The following is a 14,169-nucleotide window of genomic DNA, read 5'->3' on the forward strand; positions in this document are numbered from 1 at the left end:
ATCAGCCTGAAAATAATAGTTACCTTTGCGACTGGTGTCGAATTCTAATATATTAAGTGCTATGTTATGCCCTTGGGAATAAAATCAGGAAACACTTTCTGACAGATATACCACCCTCTCTAAAATGCAGATCCTAAGAAGAAATGGAAATGAAAAGTGTGACTGATTAAATTTGTCTGGTGAATGTATCCAGGGATTGTACAGAAGCTAAGGCAGAGGTTAGTGATAATCCATTTGAATTCAGAGATTAGTGATAATTCAAATTAGAACAATCTGTAAGGCTTAATGGTCTTGCCCTGTCTCTAATGCCCCCATATTCCCATACCCTCCCATATACTCCTGAAGCCACATACATTTCTTCACAGTTAATCATGCTGCCTATTGTTGAGTCATATGCAGATTTTGATGTTGTGCCTTGTTTCCGAGCCCAGGTTATTTACCTATATTAAGAGCAACTGTCCCAACACTGACCACTCAGGTACATTTGAGGCAGCATGGTGGCGCAGCAGTAGAGTTGCTGCCTTACAGTGCCAGAGACCCAGGTTCGATCCTGACAATGGGTACTGTCAGTACAGAGTTTGTACGTTCTCCCTGTGAATGTTGGGTTTTCGCCAGGTGCTTCTGTTTCCTCCCACACTCCAAAGAGGTTCTGGTTTGTAGATTAATTGGCTTCAGTAAAAATTGTAAATTGTCATTAGTGTTAGTGTACGGGGATTGCTGCTCGGCGCAGACTCGGTGGGCCGAAGGGCCTGTTTCTGCACTGTATCACTAGATTACACTAAAACTAAACATTGCCATTATGTCACTCCAATCTTGGTCAATCTCAGCTCAGCACAGTTTCAAGTAGTTATAGGGATCACTGCAGAAGACCTTAATTACCAAACTAAGAGATATTATTGAGACACAGAGCTGCAAATGTTGGAATCGTGAGTAAAACCCAAAGTGCTGGATGGAGGTGCTGGGGCTCTGTTAGAAATAGAGGCACACCCTCATTAGGCTTCCCTGATATTGATTTTTGGCAACCAAAATGTCATTTTTTAATGGTAATAGCATACATGTCAAGGTATTTATTTTCCAGTAATGCAATAAGGAGATGAAAATGTTGTAAGTATCCGGTATATGTAAAATGAAATGCAAGCTTAAGGAACATTTCCTCAATTTCAGTCTTTGGGCATTTTAATGTTATTTCTAGTCATGTTGTAAAATGAAATCTGATTATTAGAGTGGTATTTGATATAATTTAATCAGTTCTTGCATCATTACTGATTCCTTTCCTCTATCTGTAACAGTGTCTTCAAGGTTTGGATCATGACTTGCCTTACAAACTGATCAAGAGGCTTCAACTCACCACATGTCAGGCTTTTGGCTCAATCTGACTTCCAGCTTTGTACACAATATAAATGGCATATACCCACAAGCGTAATAAACTCACAATCGGAGGAGGCGTCCTTCTTATGTCCGGAGCCATTTGTTTTGCCTGGTGGAGTGAAAAAGAACCACATCCTACAATAAGTCCAGAAACGTCAATCAATGAACACGCGGAGAGCAACATCCCACCATCCACCTTGTGCCTGTTCCTGAGATTAATCAGTGTCCTATTCTGCTTGATTGGAGGATTCTTGCTGTTTTCTGGCCTCCTGTTGTCTGGAAAATTCAATAGGCAAATGTCCAGGCGAGACAGACAGATTAATAGACCAACCTCATTTGACAACTCAATGGAATGGAGAGCCATGTATTTGCACAGGTAGGGTAAACAGCAGATTGGTCCGATTTCAGAAAGAAAAACATTCAATAAGTTGATTGCCATTATTTGTGAGGCACTGGTTTTTTTCAACAGTCAAAAATGATCAGATGTAAGCAATAATAAATGCTAGTCTTGACATTGGAGCAGAAAATAAACAATTAATAAATCAATTAAAAAATCACCCTCAAAGAAATACGCAGAACTTGCTACAAATGCTTCTTTAGGGTATAATGATGATATCTACAGAGTAATTGCTCAAGTAATAAAATACTTAATATAATACTTAATAATTAATAATAAAATAGAATACTTATTTTATTGCTTCACTTTCTGAAGTATATGATAGAATAGAGGAAAATTCCTCACTTTCATTAATAGGAGAGGCATTATGATACATAAGCACAAAGAATGATAGTCTACAAGCCCCAATAAGTTTTCTGAACTGGGAATAGTCAACTGTCATAGAAATAAATAAAATGCTCACTTTATCTGTTTGGATCAGAGCTTTTAATTAATTATTTGGCCACATACGGGTTTTGCTGGAAGTTACTGGTAGCTTCAGTGATAAGTATCCCAACACCTACATTTTGAAGAATTGTCCAAGTAAGTAATTGAGGGTGATAGATGTTGTCTATATGGATTTCAGCAAGGCCTTTAATACGGTTCCGCATGGTAGGCTGCTCTGGAAGGATAGTTTGCTTGGGATGCAGGGAGAACTAGCTTATTGGATCTAGACACAAGGAGCTGCAGATGTTGGTTTACATAAAAAAAGACACAAAGTGCTGGAGTAACTCAGCAGGTCAGGCAGCATCCTCTGGAGGACAGGAATAGGTGATGCTTTGAGTTGGGACCCTTCTTTAGGCTGATTGTAGTTGGAGCAAGAAAGCTGGAAGAGAAGTAGGGGGAGGGCAAAGCAAGGCAAGTGATTGGTGGACACAGGTGAGCAGGTTCCCCGTACATGATCTCTCTGCCTCCATAACAAGTAACATACTGTGGATTGACATCCATTTCAAAGGCACTAACTCCCACAGTTAACTGGTCTACACCTCCTTCCACTCTGCCTCTTGCAAAGACACCGTCCCTCGCCTCTATCCACTTTGGAGAGGGGCAGGGGCTTTGTCCTACTGGTAACTCCCCTCCACCTTTCTGTCCCCTACTCCAATCAATGTGAAGAAGGGTCCCGGCCCAAAACATTGCTTATTGTCCTTCAGTGATGCTGCCTGGTCCACTGAGTTACTCCAGCATTTTTGTGTCTTTCTATAGTTAGTAAGGTTGCATATGATACGAAAATTGGTGGTATCGCAAACAGTGAAGACGGTTATCAAGAATAATAGCGCCATTTTAATTAGTAGTGTACGTGGGCCGAGGAATGGCAAATAGAATTTAATTCAAGTAAGTGCAAGATGTTGCATTTTGAGAAGTCAAACCAGGGTACAACTATCACAATGAATGGTAGTGCCTTGGGGGTGTTGTAAAATAGTGGGACTGAGGAAAACAAATCATAGTTTCCTTAAAGTGGTGTCACAGGTAGACAGAGTGTTAATGAAGACTTCTGCCCTTCAAGATATTGAGTACAGAAGTTGGGATGTTATGTTATGAAAGTAAGCATGCAGGTACAGCAGGCAGTGAAGAAAGTGAATGGCATGTTGGCCTTTATAACAAGAAGAGTTGAGTATACGAGCAAAGAGGTCCTTCTGTAGTTGTATAGGGCCCTAGTGAGACCACACCTAGAATATTGTGTGCAGTTTTGGTCTCCTAATTTGAGGAAGGACATTCTTGCTATTGAGGGAGTGCAGCGTAGGTTTACAAGGTTAATTCCCAGGATGGCGGGACTGTCATGTGCTGAAAGAATGGAGCGGCTAGGCTTGTATACTCTGGAGTTTAGAAGGATGAGAGGATATCTTATTGAAACATATAAGATTATTAAGGGTTTGGATAAGCTAGAGGCAGTTAACATGTTCCCGATGTTGGGGGAGTCCAGAACCAGGGGCCACAGTTTAAGAATAAGGGGTAAGCCATTTAGAAAGAAGACGAGGAAACACTTTTTCTCACAGAGAGTTGTGAGTCTGTGGAATTCTCTGTGTCAGAGGGCAGCCGGTTCTCTGGATACTTTCAAGAGAGAGCTAGATAGGGCTCCTCAAGATAGCAGAGTCAGGGAATATGGGGAGAAGGCAGGAACGTGGTACAGATTGGGGATGATCAGCCATGATCACATTGAATGGCGGTGCTGGCTTGAAGGGCCGAATGGCCTACTCCTGCACCTATTGTCGATTGTCTATTGTTGCAATTTTACAATACGTTGGTGAGGCTGCACTTGGTGTATTGCGATCAGCTTAGGTCTCATTGCTGTGAAAATATGTCATGAAGCTGGAAACAGTGACAAAATGATTTATCAGGATTTTGCCAGGCCACAAGGGACTTTACTCGTTAGAACATAGTAACTGAGCGTTAGAAAATCGTGAGAGGCACAAATATGGTGCAAACACATTGTCTTTTTTTGCCAGAGTTGGATGATCAAGAACTAGAGGCAATAGATTTAAGGTGAGAGGGGAAAGATTTAATAGTAACCTGAGGGACAAATGTTTTGAACAAATGTTATGTTTCAATATTATGGAATGAGCAGTTGAAGAAGTGGTTGAGGCAAGTACAATAAAAGAGCAAACATTCTTATAAAACTTAGCACAATTAATAACATGTTTGTGGCTGCAGGACTCAGTGCTTTAGAAGCTATCCTAAGAAAACATATGTATAAATTCATTTGCAGGATAAATGACTCTAAAAATGTAATTATTGTGGCCTTGTCAAACATAAGGTTTAGCGCTACACGCTACGAATCCCAGTTGTGGAGACACTGGTATTGCAGTCTCGTCGTAGGACATTGATCATTCTTTTTTATTCTGGATTGTAATTCATGTATTGTGGTTTTTTTTATATATAATTTATGATTCTTTTATGTGATATACTAAGATTTTATACGTATTTTATGTTTTTATATGCAATGTATTTCTATGTAATGTTGTCTGAACCTTGAGTACGAAATAAGGTTTATTATTATTATTATACCAAAACACTGTAATGCTACAATTTGTCCAATAGTTTAAACCCCCATTGTGGTTATGCACCCACATATAGGATGTATATGTGTCTCACTCAGTCCGAAGAAGGGTCTCAACTCAAAACATCACCTATTCCTTCTCTGAATTGAGAATTAATTACTCCAGCATTTTGTGTCCATCTTCAGTGTAACCCATCATCTGCAGTTCTTTCCTACACCCACATATACATACGGTGTCTTTATCCGTATATTGTAACACTAACAGTCAATTTATTTTCACTACAATATTCCCAGATTATTAATATAAAGACCAATAAAACTATTTAAATCACTTACATCATTATTCCATTAAATTATCGATGTATTACAAAGCAAAATCTCAATTTTCGTCACAAACATTTTTTGTTTATGTACGTATATATATTTATTGCTCATATTCTTATGTACGTATATATATTTATATTTATTGCTCATATTCTATGTTCGCTCTTCTGGGGAGATGCTAACTGCATTTTGTTGTCTCTGTACTGTACACTGCACAATGACAATAAAGTTTGAATCTAAATCTGAATCTTGTTCTTTCGTTACTAGAGCTTCTTTGTACAATCAGGCACTCGACTCCAGATCAGTGATGGTGATGCCATCTAACAGTCGTCTGATTCCTGTGGCTCCCAAAGACCTAGATCTTCCTCCATCGTACGAAATGGTATCGGAGATTGGCAGGGTTCAGCTTTTACCCTGCACGCACACCCTATCTGACAGTGCACTTCCACAGAGAGAGCCAACTCAGACTGTGCAGAAGGAGGAACGTTGGTCAGGCTCTCGAACATCAGACACCAACAACACCCCTCCGCCCAGTTACAACAATCTCGATTTACACGTTTGATGATGCCTGGATGGGCAAAATTCTCAGTAACCTTAAATAAAGCATTTCAAGGATTTCATTGAGTAGTCTTTTCACTTGGACATTCAGTAAAGATTTTTTTTTCTCTACCTTAGCCATTTATAATTCCAGTTTCAGATCATCATTAAAAAAGGCACAAAATGGTGGCATAACTCAACAACTCTAGAAGACAGAGGTAGACGACGTTTCAGGTCGGGTCTTTCTTCAGACTCTCCAGTGTCATAATTGTCTTTTCTTTACAGTTAAAGCTGAAATATTACTTAGGGTAGACACATTAGGGTGGTCACGGTGACGGTAGAGTGCAACGGTAGAGTTGCTGCCTTGCAGCGCTGGAGATCCTGACTACGGGTACTGTTAGTATGGAGTTTGTACGTTCTCCCCGTGGCCTGCGTGGGTTTTCTCCGAGATCTTTGCTTTCCTCCCACAGGCCGAAGGGCCTGTTTTCAGCGCTGTATCTCTGAAACTGAAACTAAAACGCTAAAGTAACTCAGCAGATCAGGCAGCATCTCTGGAGAAAAGGTAGACAAAGGAAGATCAGGTAGACATCACTGGAGAAAAGGAATAGGTTTTCTTTCGGGTCGATACTCTCTTCAGACCCAAAATGTATTTTCTCCAGAGATGCTACCTGACCCGCTGAGTTACTCCAGCATTTTCTGCCTATCTTCAGTGTAAACCAGCATCTTGCAGTTCCTTCCTACACATATTAATTAGTGTGTTTTTTCCTTCACAATGTTTCACTGCCATTGGTAACACTAACATAACTTGGGTATCTTGTTAGATGTAGGTATTATGCTATATGGTCACAACATAGCTAATTGTATTCATATGATGTGTAGTGGAGTAGCATTTTGTCCAGAATTTATTTTTACCATTTGCTGTTTTAACAGTTCGTTGTGAGAAAATGTAATTGCTATTTGTCTTACAACAGTTCAACCTGACTTCAATGAGGAGTAGTCCATTGAAGTTCATGATGAACACAGTCAGGAATGACAAAATGACCAGTCAGGTTTGAAGCTCCACAAAGCTCTTACTTCTATAATCCAGCATCACGCCCACAACTTCCTGGTTTCCAATAAGAAGCTTAAGGCTGAATGGCTCCCAATGAGTCCACTTCTGGTGGTTGACTTGGCATATCATTTAAAACATTCAACTCTCACAAAATGGATGTCTCGCGATTACCATGCCTCTATTTTCTCTATTTTCTGAGGTATTGACATTACCTTATCCATCAAACTTAGATTTTTATATGCTACTCCTCAACATTTCTCTTTAGAATGTGAAAATGAAGTTATGCTATATTCTTGGCGAAAGGCCACAACATCAGAACGGAGGACATTGGTGGTCGAGGAGGTGCGGCGGCAGGAGGAGGCCGCAAGAAGTGCAAAGGCGGTCTCTCTTGCCAAACAGGGGCAATGGATGCAGTGGGAAGGTGTGGAGCGGAGGAAGATCAGCTGGAAAGAACTATGGGAAATGGAAGCAAGCAAGATCAGCTTCATCATCAGAGCGACTTATGACGTGCTTCCATCACCAAAGAACCTCCATCAGTGGTACGGCGAGGATCCAACCTGTGCCCTCTGCCCAACTCCAGCGACCCTCAAACACATCATGGTAGGCTGCAAGACCAGCCTCACGCAAGGGAGATACACGTGGCGGCATAATCAGGTACTAAAAAGCCTGGCATCAGCCCTTGAGAACAGGCGGTGTGCGACCAACTCCTTGCCTCCGAGAGCAAGCAACCCCCCCCCCCCCCCCCCCCAAGGGCAACAACCTTTGTCCGAGAAGGACAGAAAACATCTACACATCCTTCCACCAGATCAGAAGAAGGAAACCTATGCAGGGCCCGTGACTGGAGGATGCTGGCGGACATCGGCCGACAACTAATTTTTCCACCTGAAATTGCTTCCACCAACCTCAGGCCAGACTTGGTGTTCTGGTCCCCTTCACAGAAGACTGCTTACATCATAGAGCTCACAGTTCCATGGGAGAACTCTGTTGAGGAGGCCTATGAGCGTAAGAAGCTGCGCTACGCAGAGCTTGCAGCAGAGGCAACGCAGCGTGGCTGGAACACCAAAGTCTATCCAGTTGAAGTGGGATGCAGAGGATTTGTTGCGTCATCTACAATCAGACTGCTGAAGGAGCTTGGAATCCACGGTCAGCTTCTGCGGAAGACCATAAGATCACTCTCAGAGGCGGCTGAAAGAAGCAGCCGGTGGATTTGGCTCAAGCGGAAAGACCCATGCTGGGCCCCAAGTACCTCAGGGTGAAACTTTGGGACGGTTTGACACGGGACACGCGCTGAGGGCTGATCATCCTGCAGCGGGCCGCCCTTGTGGAGGGTGTATAGTGTTAAAAGGCCAAAACACCCAGTGATGCAAGGGTATACTACTGATGATGTGTCCTGTGCCCAACTGTCCTGAAGGTTACCCAGGCCAAGGTAAACCTATCCCCCCCCCCGCCGATGTTGAGCGTCTATCACTCTCAACAATCAACGAATGTCGTGAAATGCTCCCCACCTATTGCCACAAGGGACTTCTTAACATCTTGTCCTGTATATTTGATTCTTTGATGGCATGATGACTAAAATAAAATAAGGTAATATGATCAGATAACAGTAAACATTTCATTTAAATATCTTTTATTTTCCTCTTCCAAAGCACTTGTGCATTTTACACATTGTACATGATTTCACGTGTATTTATATTATGTCTAACAGTCGATGTGTATACATAATAGTTTAACAATGGAAGGGACTTAAATTTTGGAAATGTTGGTGGTTAAGTAAATAAATATATTAACTATGAAGAGTCCACTTAGAGTAAATTATTTCCCAGAATAGAAGGATTCAGCCATGATCATATTGAATGTGGGTGCTGGCTCAAAGGGCCAAATGGCCTACTCTTGCACCTATTTTCTATGTTTCTATGAATAAGAAGTGGGGACACATATCTAAAGTAATTGGCTCAAGTATTCATTTAGTGAGCTAGAAATCCTCCTACGATTTAAGATTTCCAGGACAAGGGGTCACAGTTTAAGGATAAAGTTGAAATCCTTTAGGACCGAGATGAGAAAAACATTTTTCACACAGAGAGTGGTGAATCTCTGGAACTCTCTGCCACAGAAGGTAGTTGGGGCCAGTTCATTGGCTATATTTAAGAGGGAGTTAGATGTGGCCCTTGTGGCTAAAGGGATCAGGGGGTATGGAGAGAAGGCAGGTACAGGATACTGTTGGATGATCAGCCATGATCATATTGAATGGAGGTGCAGGTTCGAAGGGCTGAATGGCCTACTCCTGCACCTATTTTCTATGTATATGTCTATGTTAAGCAAACCTTAGATGAGGATACAACTGTGCACAACAAGAGCTGGAAGGCTGGGAGTTCTTTATCTATGGGCTGAAGGGCATCATTATGTCCCATAAGTTTTCTATAATTCCAATAACAATTTTAAAAGCAGTTCTTCAACCACTGGAAATCACCTAAGAATGTTTTACCTGGGTGACTTTCTCAGGATCTCAAGGAAAGGTCAGTGGTGTAATGTACTAGATTCCTAGGGCAGGCCCAGAACCCCACAACATCTGTCCAACCGTATCAGATATATTGATAGATTGGTTGAAAGATGCATGGAAACAGGCCCTTCAGCCCATCGAGTCCATGCTGACCATCGATCACGCAATCAAATGAGTTCTATGTTATCCCAATTTCTCCTTATATACTGCGCAGTAAGGGCCATTTACAGAGGCCAAATAATGTACAAACCTGCACATCTCTGGGATGTGGGAGGATACGAGACACTGCGGAGAAAGCCCATGTGGTCACAGGGAGAACATGGAGAGTTAAATTTAGCTCTTAGAGTTAAAGGAATCAAGGGATATGGGGAAAAAACAGGAACGGGGTACTGATTTTAGATGATCAGCCATGATCATATTGAAAGACAGTGCTGGCTCGAAGGGCCGAATGGCCTACTCCTGCACCTATCTTTGTGTTTCTAGGTAAACTCCACACACACAACACCCAAGGGACAGGTTGAACCGAGGACTCTGGTGCCGTGAGGTAGCAGTTCTACCAGCTACGCCACTGAGCCGCCTAGTATTGTCTAAGGGACGTATAAGAAAATCACAGCATCCAGGAGGAAAGCAGAGAATCCAGGGGTAAACTACTACTGTCATGGGACGAACATGCAAACTCCACACAGACAGCACCAGTGGTCAGGTATAAACCCGGTTCTCTGGTGCTATGAGGCCGTGGCTCTACCACTGCGCCACTATGTTTTACTGAGTCTTCTACCTCTCCAATTATTGAAGGGTTTGGCAGAGGTTATCAATAAACAGATACATTCTGAAAAATACATTTTGTATTTATGATATGTCTTTTCCACATATTGCATAATATTTCAAATAAATAATAATTTGCAACAGCAATTATCCAAGTCAATCATTGATATGAGCCAACTCTTCTGTGCCTTGTTTAGATGTCCTCTGTGATTAGAGACCACAGTGTTATAAAAATTCAATATTATACAAAGTGCATGGAAGTGATGCAATAATATTGCAAGAATGAATCCGGATCTATGCAGTTGTAGGTGTATACTATTCGTACTTGTACCGCATCACTTAATATTACACCATATTCCGTATAGTAAACACATTTCAGCACTGGGCAGCACAGAGTCTGGCATCTGAAAATAAATATGAGTTAAACCACAGATTTATGTCTTTTGGTGCAATAGGGAATGAGAAGACGCAACATTGTGCTGCAAGTGATCTTTCAGCTGGGATAGACTTAAAGAACTTACATGGAAATTGTGTTTAGAACTATTTTGATCACTTTAATATTAATCACATGGTATCTCCAGTTGGGTGGGGGATTGCCGCTACCAGCACCACCATATATATCATCACCTGTCCCACACCGTTGTCTTTGAAAAGAAGTTGTAGACATACTATATGGTATTTTGTTGTTTACTGGAGTAGACAACTTTTTAACCAGTGTGAAGAATATAATAGTGTAGGAACAAAATGGAAAGGACACCTGGAGTTTTTTGGTGGGCACCAGTTTAATAAATTGCCCGTTACATGGAAAACCAACTCCACATGGTCTTTCCATTTGGCTCCCACAGTAGTTGTAAACAATTTTAAACGTTTGATGCTGAAGTCATTTCATAAAATAAAAAAAACTTGACCACAATAGCAAAATCAGTGTATACATAACATTGTTTTAAATAGAAACATAGAAAACGGGTGCAGGAGGAGGCCATTCGGCCCTTCGAGCCAGCACCACCATTCATTGTGATCATGGCTGATCGTCCCCTATCAATAACCCGTGCCTGCCTTCTCCCCATATCCCTTGACTCCACTAGCCCCTAGAGCTCTATCTAACTCTCCCTTAAATCCATCCAGTGACTTGGCCTCCACAGCCCTCTGTGGCAGGGAATTCCATAAATTCACAACTCTCTGGGTGAAAAAGTTTTTTCTCACCTCAGTCTTAAATGACCTCCCCTTTATTCTAAGACTGTGGCCCCTGGTTCTGGACTCGCCCAACAGACAATGTTCATGAGAAAAACACTAACCATAGCAAATTTAAAAGAAAATTCTGCCCAAATATATATGTTTAGTTTAGTTCAACCTGAACTAGCCATTTATCAGTTCCAACATGGATAAAGTAAAATACAAAATTTATGATTAACTCAACTATGTAACTCAGTAGCAAATTTTAATCATCTGTGGTTTGAACGAATAAGAATGATAGTCCTGAAATAAATACTGTAGGTAAATGTGTACCCAAAGGGCAAAAAGAGGAGAGCAAGGTTAAAAATGTTAAAGTGTTCCAATAGTTTTAATGGTTGCTATAATGAATGAGGCAGTTACAAAATATGCAACACAAACCTGGCCGTTGTAGTCAACGGCAATAGAAATCATTCAAAGCTCTGGAGCACTAGAGAATGTATAAGTCTGCATTCTTAATACAGCCCGTTAATAAAATGCTGGGAATGTTTTACAAATGCTGTTCGACCCACCTGAGCATTTCGAGCATTTTCTGTTGTAACCTGGATTTCTGGCATCTATAAGTTTTGATTTTCACCAAAGGCTGACTACCCTCATTTCCAGTTGAGTCTATGAAGTCTGTATTGTACAGTTGCTCTTCTAACAGTCAGATGAAAATGAGGGTGGAATCAGTGCGTAAAGAAACCCTAAAAACATGACTATTCTTTGCTGATTCCACTATGGCAATTACGCCTTAAACCAGTGATACAAAAGGTCCCTCACAGGGCATGTGACAAATTGTTTCAGATAATAGTCGGTGTACTCTAAGTCAATTGTTTACCATTAAGGGCCTATCCCACTTGGGCGACCTATTCCACGAGTTCTGGCGAGTTTGCCCTCGACTCATACTCACAGCGTGGTCGACACGAGGTCGTAGGAAATCTCCATAACTCTCCTTCATGCTCGAGAGTGGTCTCCCAGTGTACACGAGGCCTCAGCTAGGTTGCGGCGTTTTTTTCAATATGTTAAAAAATGCCCGCGAGTAAAAAAAGGTCGCCATGGAAAAAATCGATACTATTTTTACTCGTAGGTTTAGTCGTAGTAGGTCATAGTAGGCCGGCATGTTAGTCGTAGGTAATCGAGGGTAGTCAAAGGTAGTTGTAGATAGTCTTGATCATGGTCGAAGGGAGGTCGAAGGAGATCGAAGGAGGTCGTCTTCACTCTGTCTTCATTCAGTGTCCAATTTTCCCGAAGTTAGTCGTAGCTAGTCGTAGCAGTCGAAGCTGGTCTTCTACATAGTCGAAGGAGGTTGAAGGATGTCTTCTACATAGTCGAAGGAGGTCTTCGACATGTCATTTTTAAAAACTCTTCCAAACTCGCCAATTAGGTCGCCCAAGTGGGACAGCCCCTTAACACCAGGGAATTTACCGCTGTGTAGATGCCTCACAGATGCAATCTGGGCTAGCATTTGGTGCAATTTTGAAAACTCTCTATTAAAACCACATGCATGTAATCTCTGAGATGGAACCATCCCAGTACCTTTAACACTTCTAAACTACCTCAATTAAAGCTGTGGGGCTTATATTTAGTGTGAACAAACAATAATTGGAGAGAAGATTGTCAGAGGTCTTCAATAGCCATTATGAATGTTTGGTTTTGACTGTATTTATCTCACTGTTGAAAAAGAGAAAAAATAAGAAAAAATAAGAGGATCATTCCATACATGCATTAAATTGCCATCTTGAAGCAAAGGTGCGCCAGAAGCAAAGAATTATTCACAATGCAGCTACTTGCAAATCCCAGCTAATCAAACAAATTCTCCCACCAGTGGAAACATCCTTTCCATGTCCACTCTATGCCTCATAGATATCAGACTCATGTCTCTGACCTCTGTTGAGGTCAAATTGGGAATATTGTGTCTAGTTCTGATCGCCACATTACAGGAAGAATGTGGGGACTTTGGAGAGGGTGCAGAAGAGGTTCATCAGAATGTTGCCTGGATTGGAGATCATTAGTTATAAGGAGAGGCTGGACAAACTTGAATTGCATCCACTGGGATTCAGATTCAGATTAGCAACCAGGGAGCAATGCAATTCCTTGTTCATATGAACTCAAGAGCAAAAGGGCAGGAGACAGTGGCAACCTGACAGAAATATATAAATTGATGAGAGGCATAGTTAGGGTAGGTGATCAGTGTCTTATTCTCAACTTTGAAATGTCAAATACTCAGGACATAGGTTTAAGGGAAGAGGGAGCAAGTTTGAAGAAGATATGCATTGCACGTTTTTCCACAGAGTATAGGGAGGTTGCACGGCAGTCGGGTCATGACCCATGACCCGTACTGTTGCTACGCTACGCCAACTGGAGTACACGCGATGAACTGCAGGTAAGCACTGACCATTGTTTCCAGCGTAGCGGGTCCGTTAAAACCCGCCGAAATGGTCAGTTTTTGCGCTGTAACTAATTATGGAAATCGGGATAAGCGTGAGAGACATTTATCCTCCTTCAGAATTCCGAAAGTGAGGAGAAATGATGGTAGATAGAAGCGAGAGCTGAAGGGACAACAACAACCAGAGTGCTTAGCGAACATTGGCCGTTTGCTCACTGCATTTCATCAGCAGTAAGGCATTATTTGTGTTTTTTGAGAACCATGGGCAATTTTAAAATTTTACAGCCAGATTTATCACTTCTGAGACTCTTTAGATACCAAAGGAATCAAGAAAAAACACAAATAATGCCTTACTGTTGATGAAAATGCAGTGAGCAAACATGATAATTCCCAATATTTTCAATTTCGATATCTGCACGGCCAATGTTCGCGAAGCACTTTAGCTGTTGTTGTCCCTTCAGCCTCGTTTCTCTTTACCTTCATTTTGCTTCAAGTTTGGAATTCTGAAGTTGGATACATGTCTCTCATGCTTACCCCGACTTCCACAATTTATTACAGCGCAGAAGTTGAACATTTTGCTGTTTTTTAACAGGTGGGA

General features: G+C 41.5%; 1 protein-coding gene across 2 annotated transcripts; it reads left to right on the forward strand.

The window, feature by feature from the left end:
• Nucleotides 1–478: 478 nt before the first annotated feature.
• Nucleotides 479–5,989, forward strand: LOC129700841 (transmembrane protein 61-like). 2 transcript variants are annotated; one of them, XM_055641593.1, is made up of 3 exons: nucleotides 479–560; nucleotides 1,290–1,744; nucleotides 5,391–5,989. In XM_055641593.1, the coding sequence occupies exons 2-3, from the start codon at nucleotides 1,401–1,403 to the stop codon at nucleotides 5,683–5,685; spliced, it is 639 nt and encodes a 212-aa protein (XP_055497568.1). In that variant the 5' UTR covers nucleotides 479–560; nucleotides 1,290–1,400; the 3' UTR covers nucleotides 5,686–5,989. The 2 variants fall into 2 exon arrangements, with proteins under 2 accessions (XP_055497568.1, XP_055497569.1); XM_055641594.1 differs by having other exon boundaries at nucleotides 479–542.
• The last annotated feature ends 8,180 nt before the right edge of the window (nucleotides 5,990–14,169 follow it).

Source organism: Leucoraja erinacea, chromosome 10 (assembly GCF_028641065.1).
Source record: "Leucoraja erinacea ecotype New England chromosome 10, Leri_hhj_1, whole genome shotgun sequence".
NCBI lineage: Eukaryota > Metazoa > Chordata > Chondrichthyes > Rajiformes > Rajidae > Leucoraja > Leucoraja erinaceus.

Coding starts and splice junctions, on each gene's coding strand:
- LOC129700841 (XM_055641593.1), top strand. CDS start 1,401: ATGGCATATACCCACAAGCGTAATAAACTCACAATCGGAGGAGGCGTC. Junction 1,745..5,390: donor AGAGCCATGTATTTGCACAG/GTAGGGTAAACA, acceptor TTTCGTTACTAG/AGCTTCTTTGTACAATCAGG.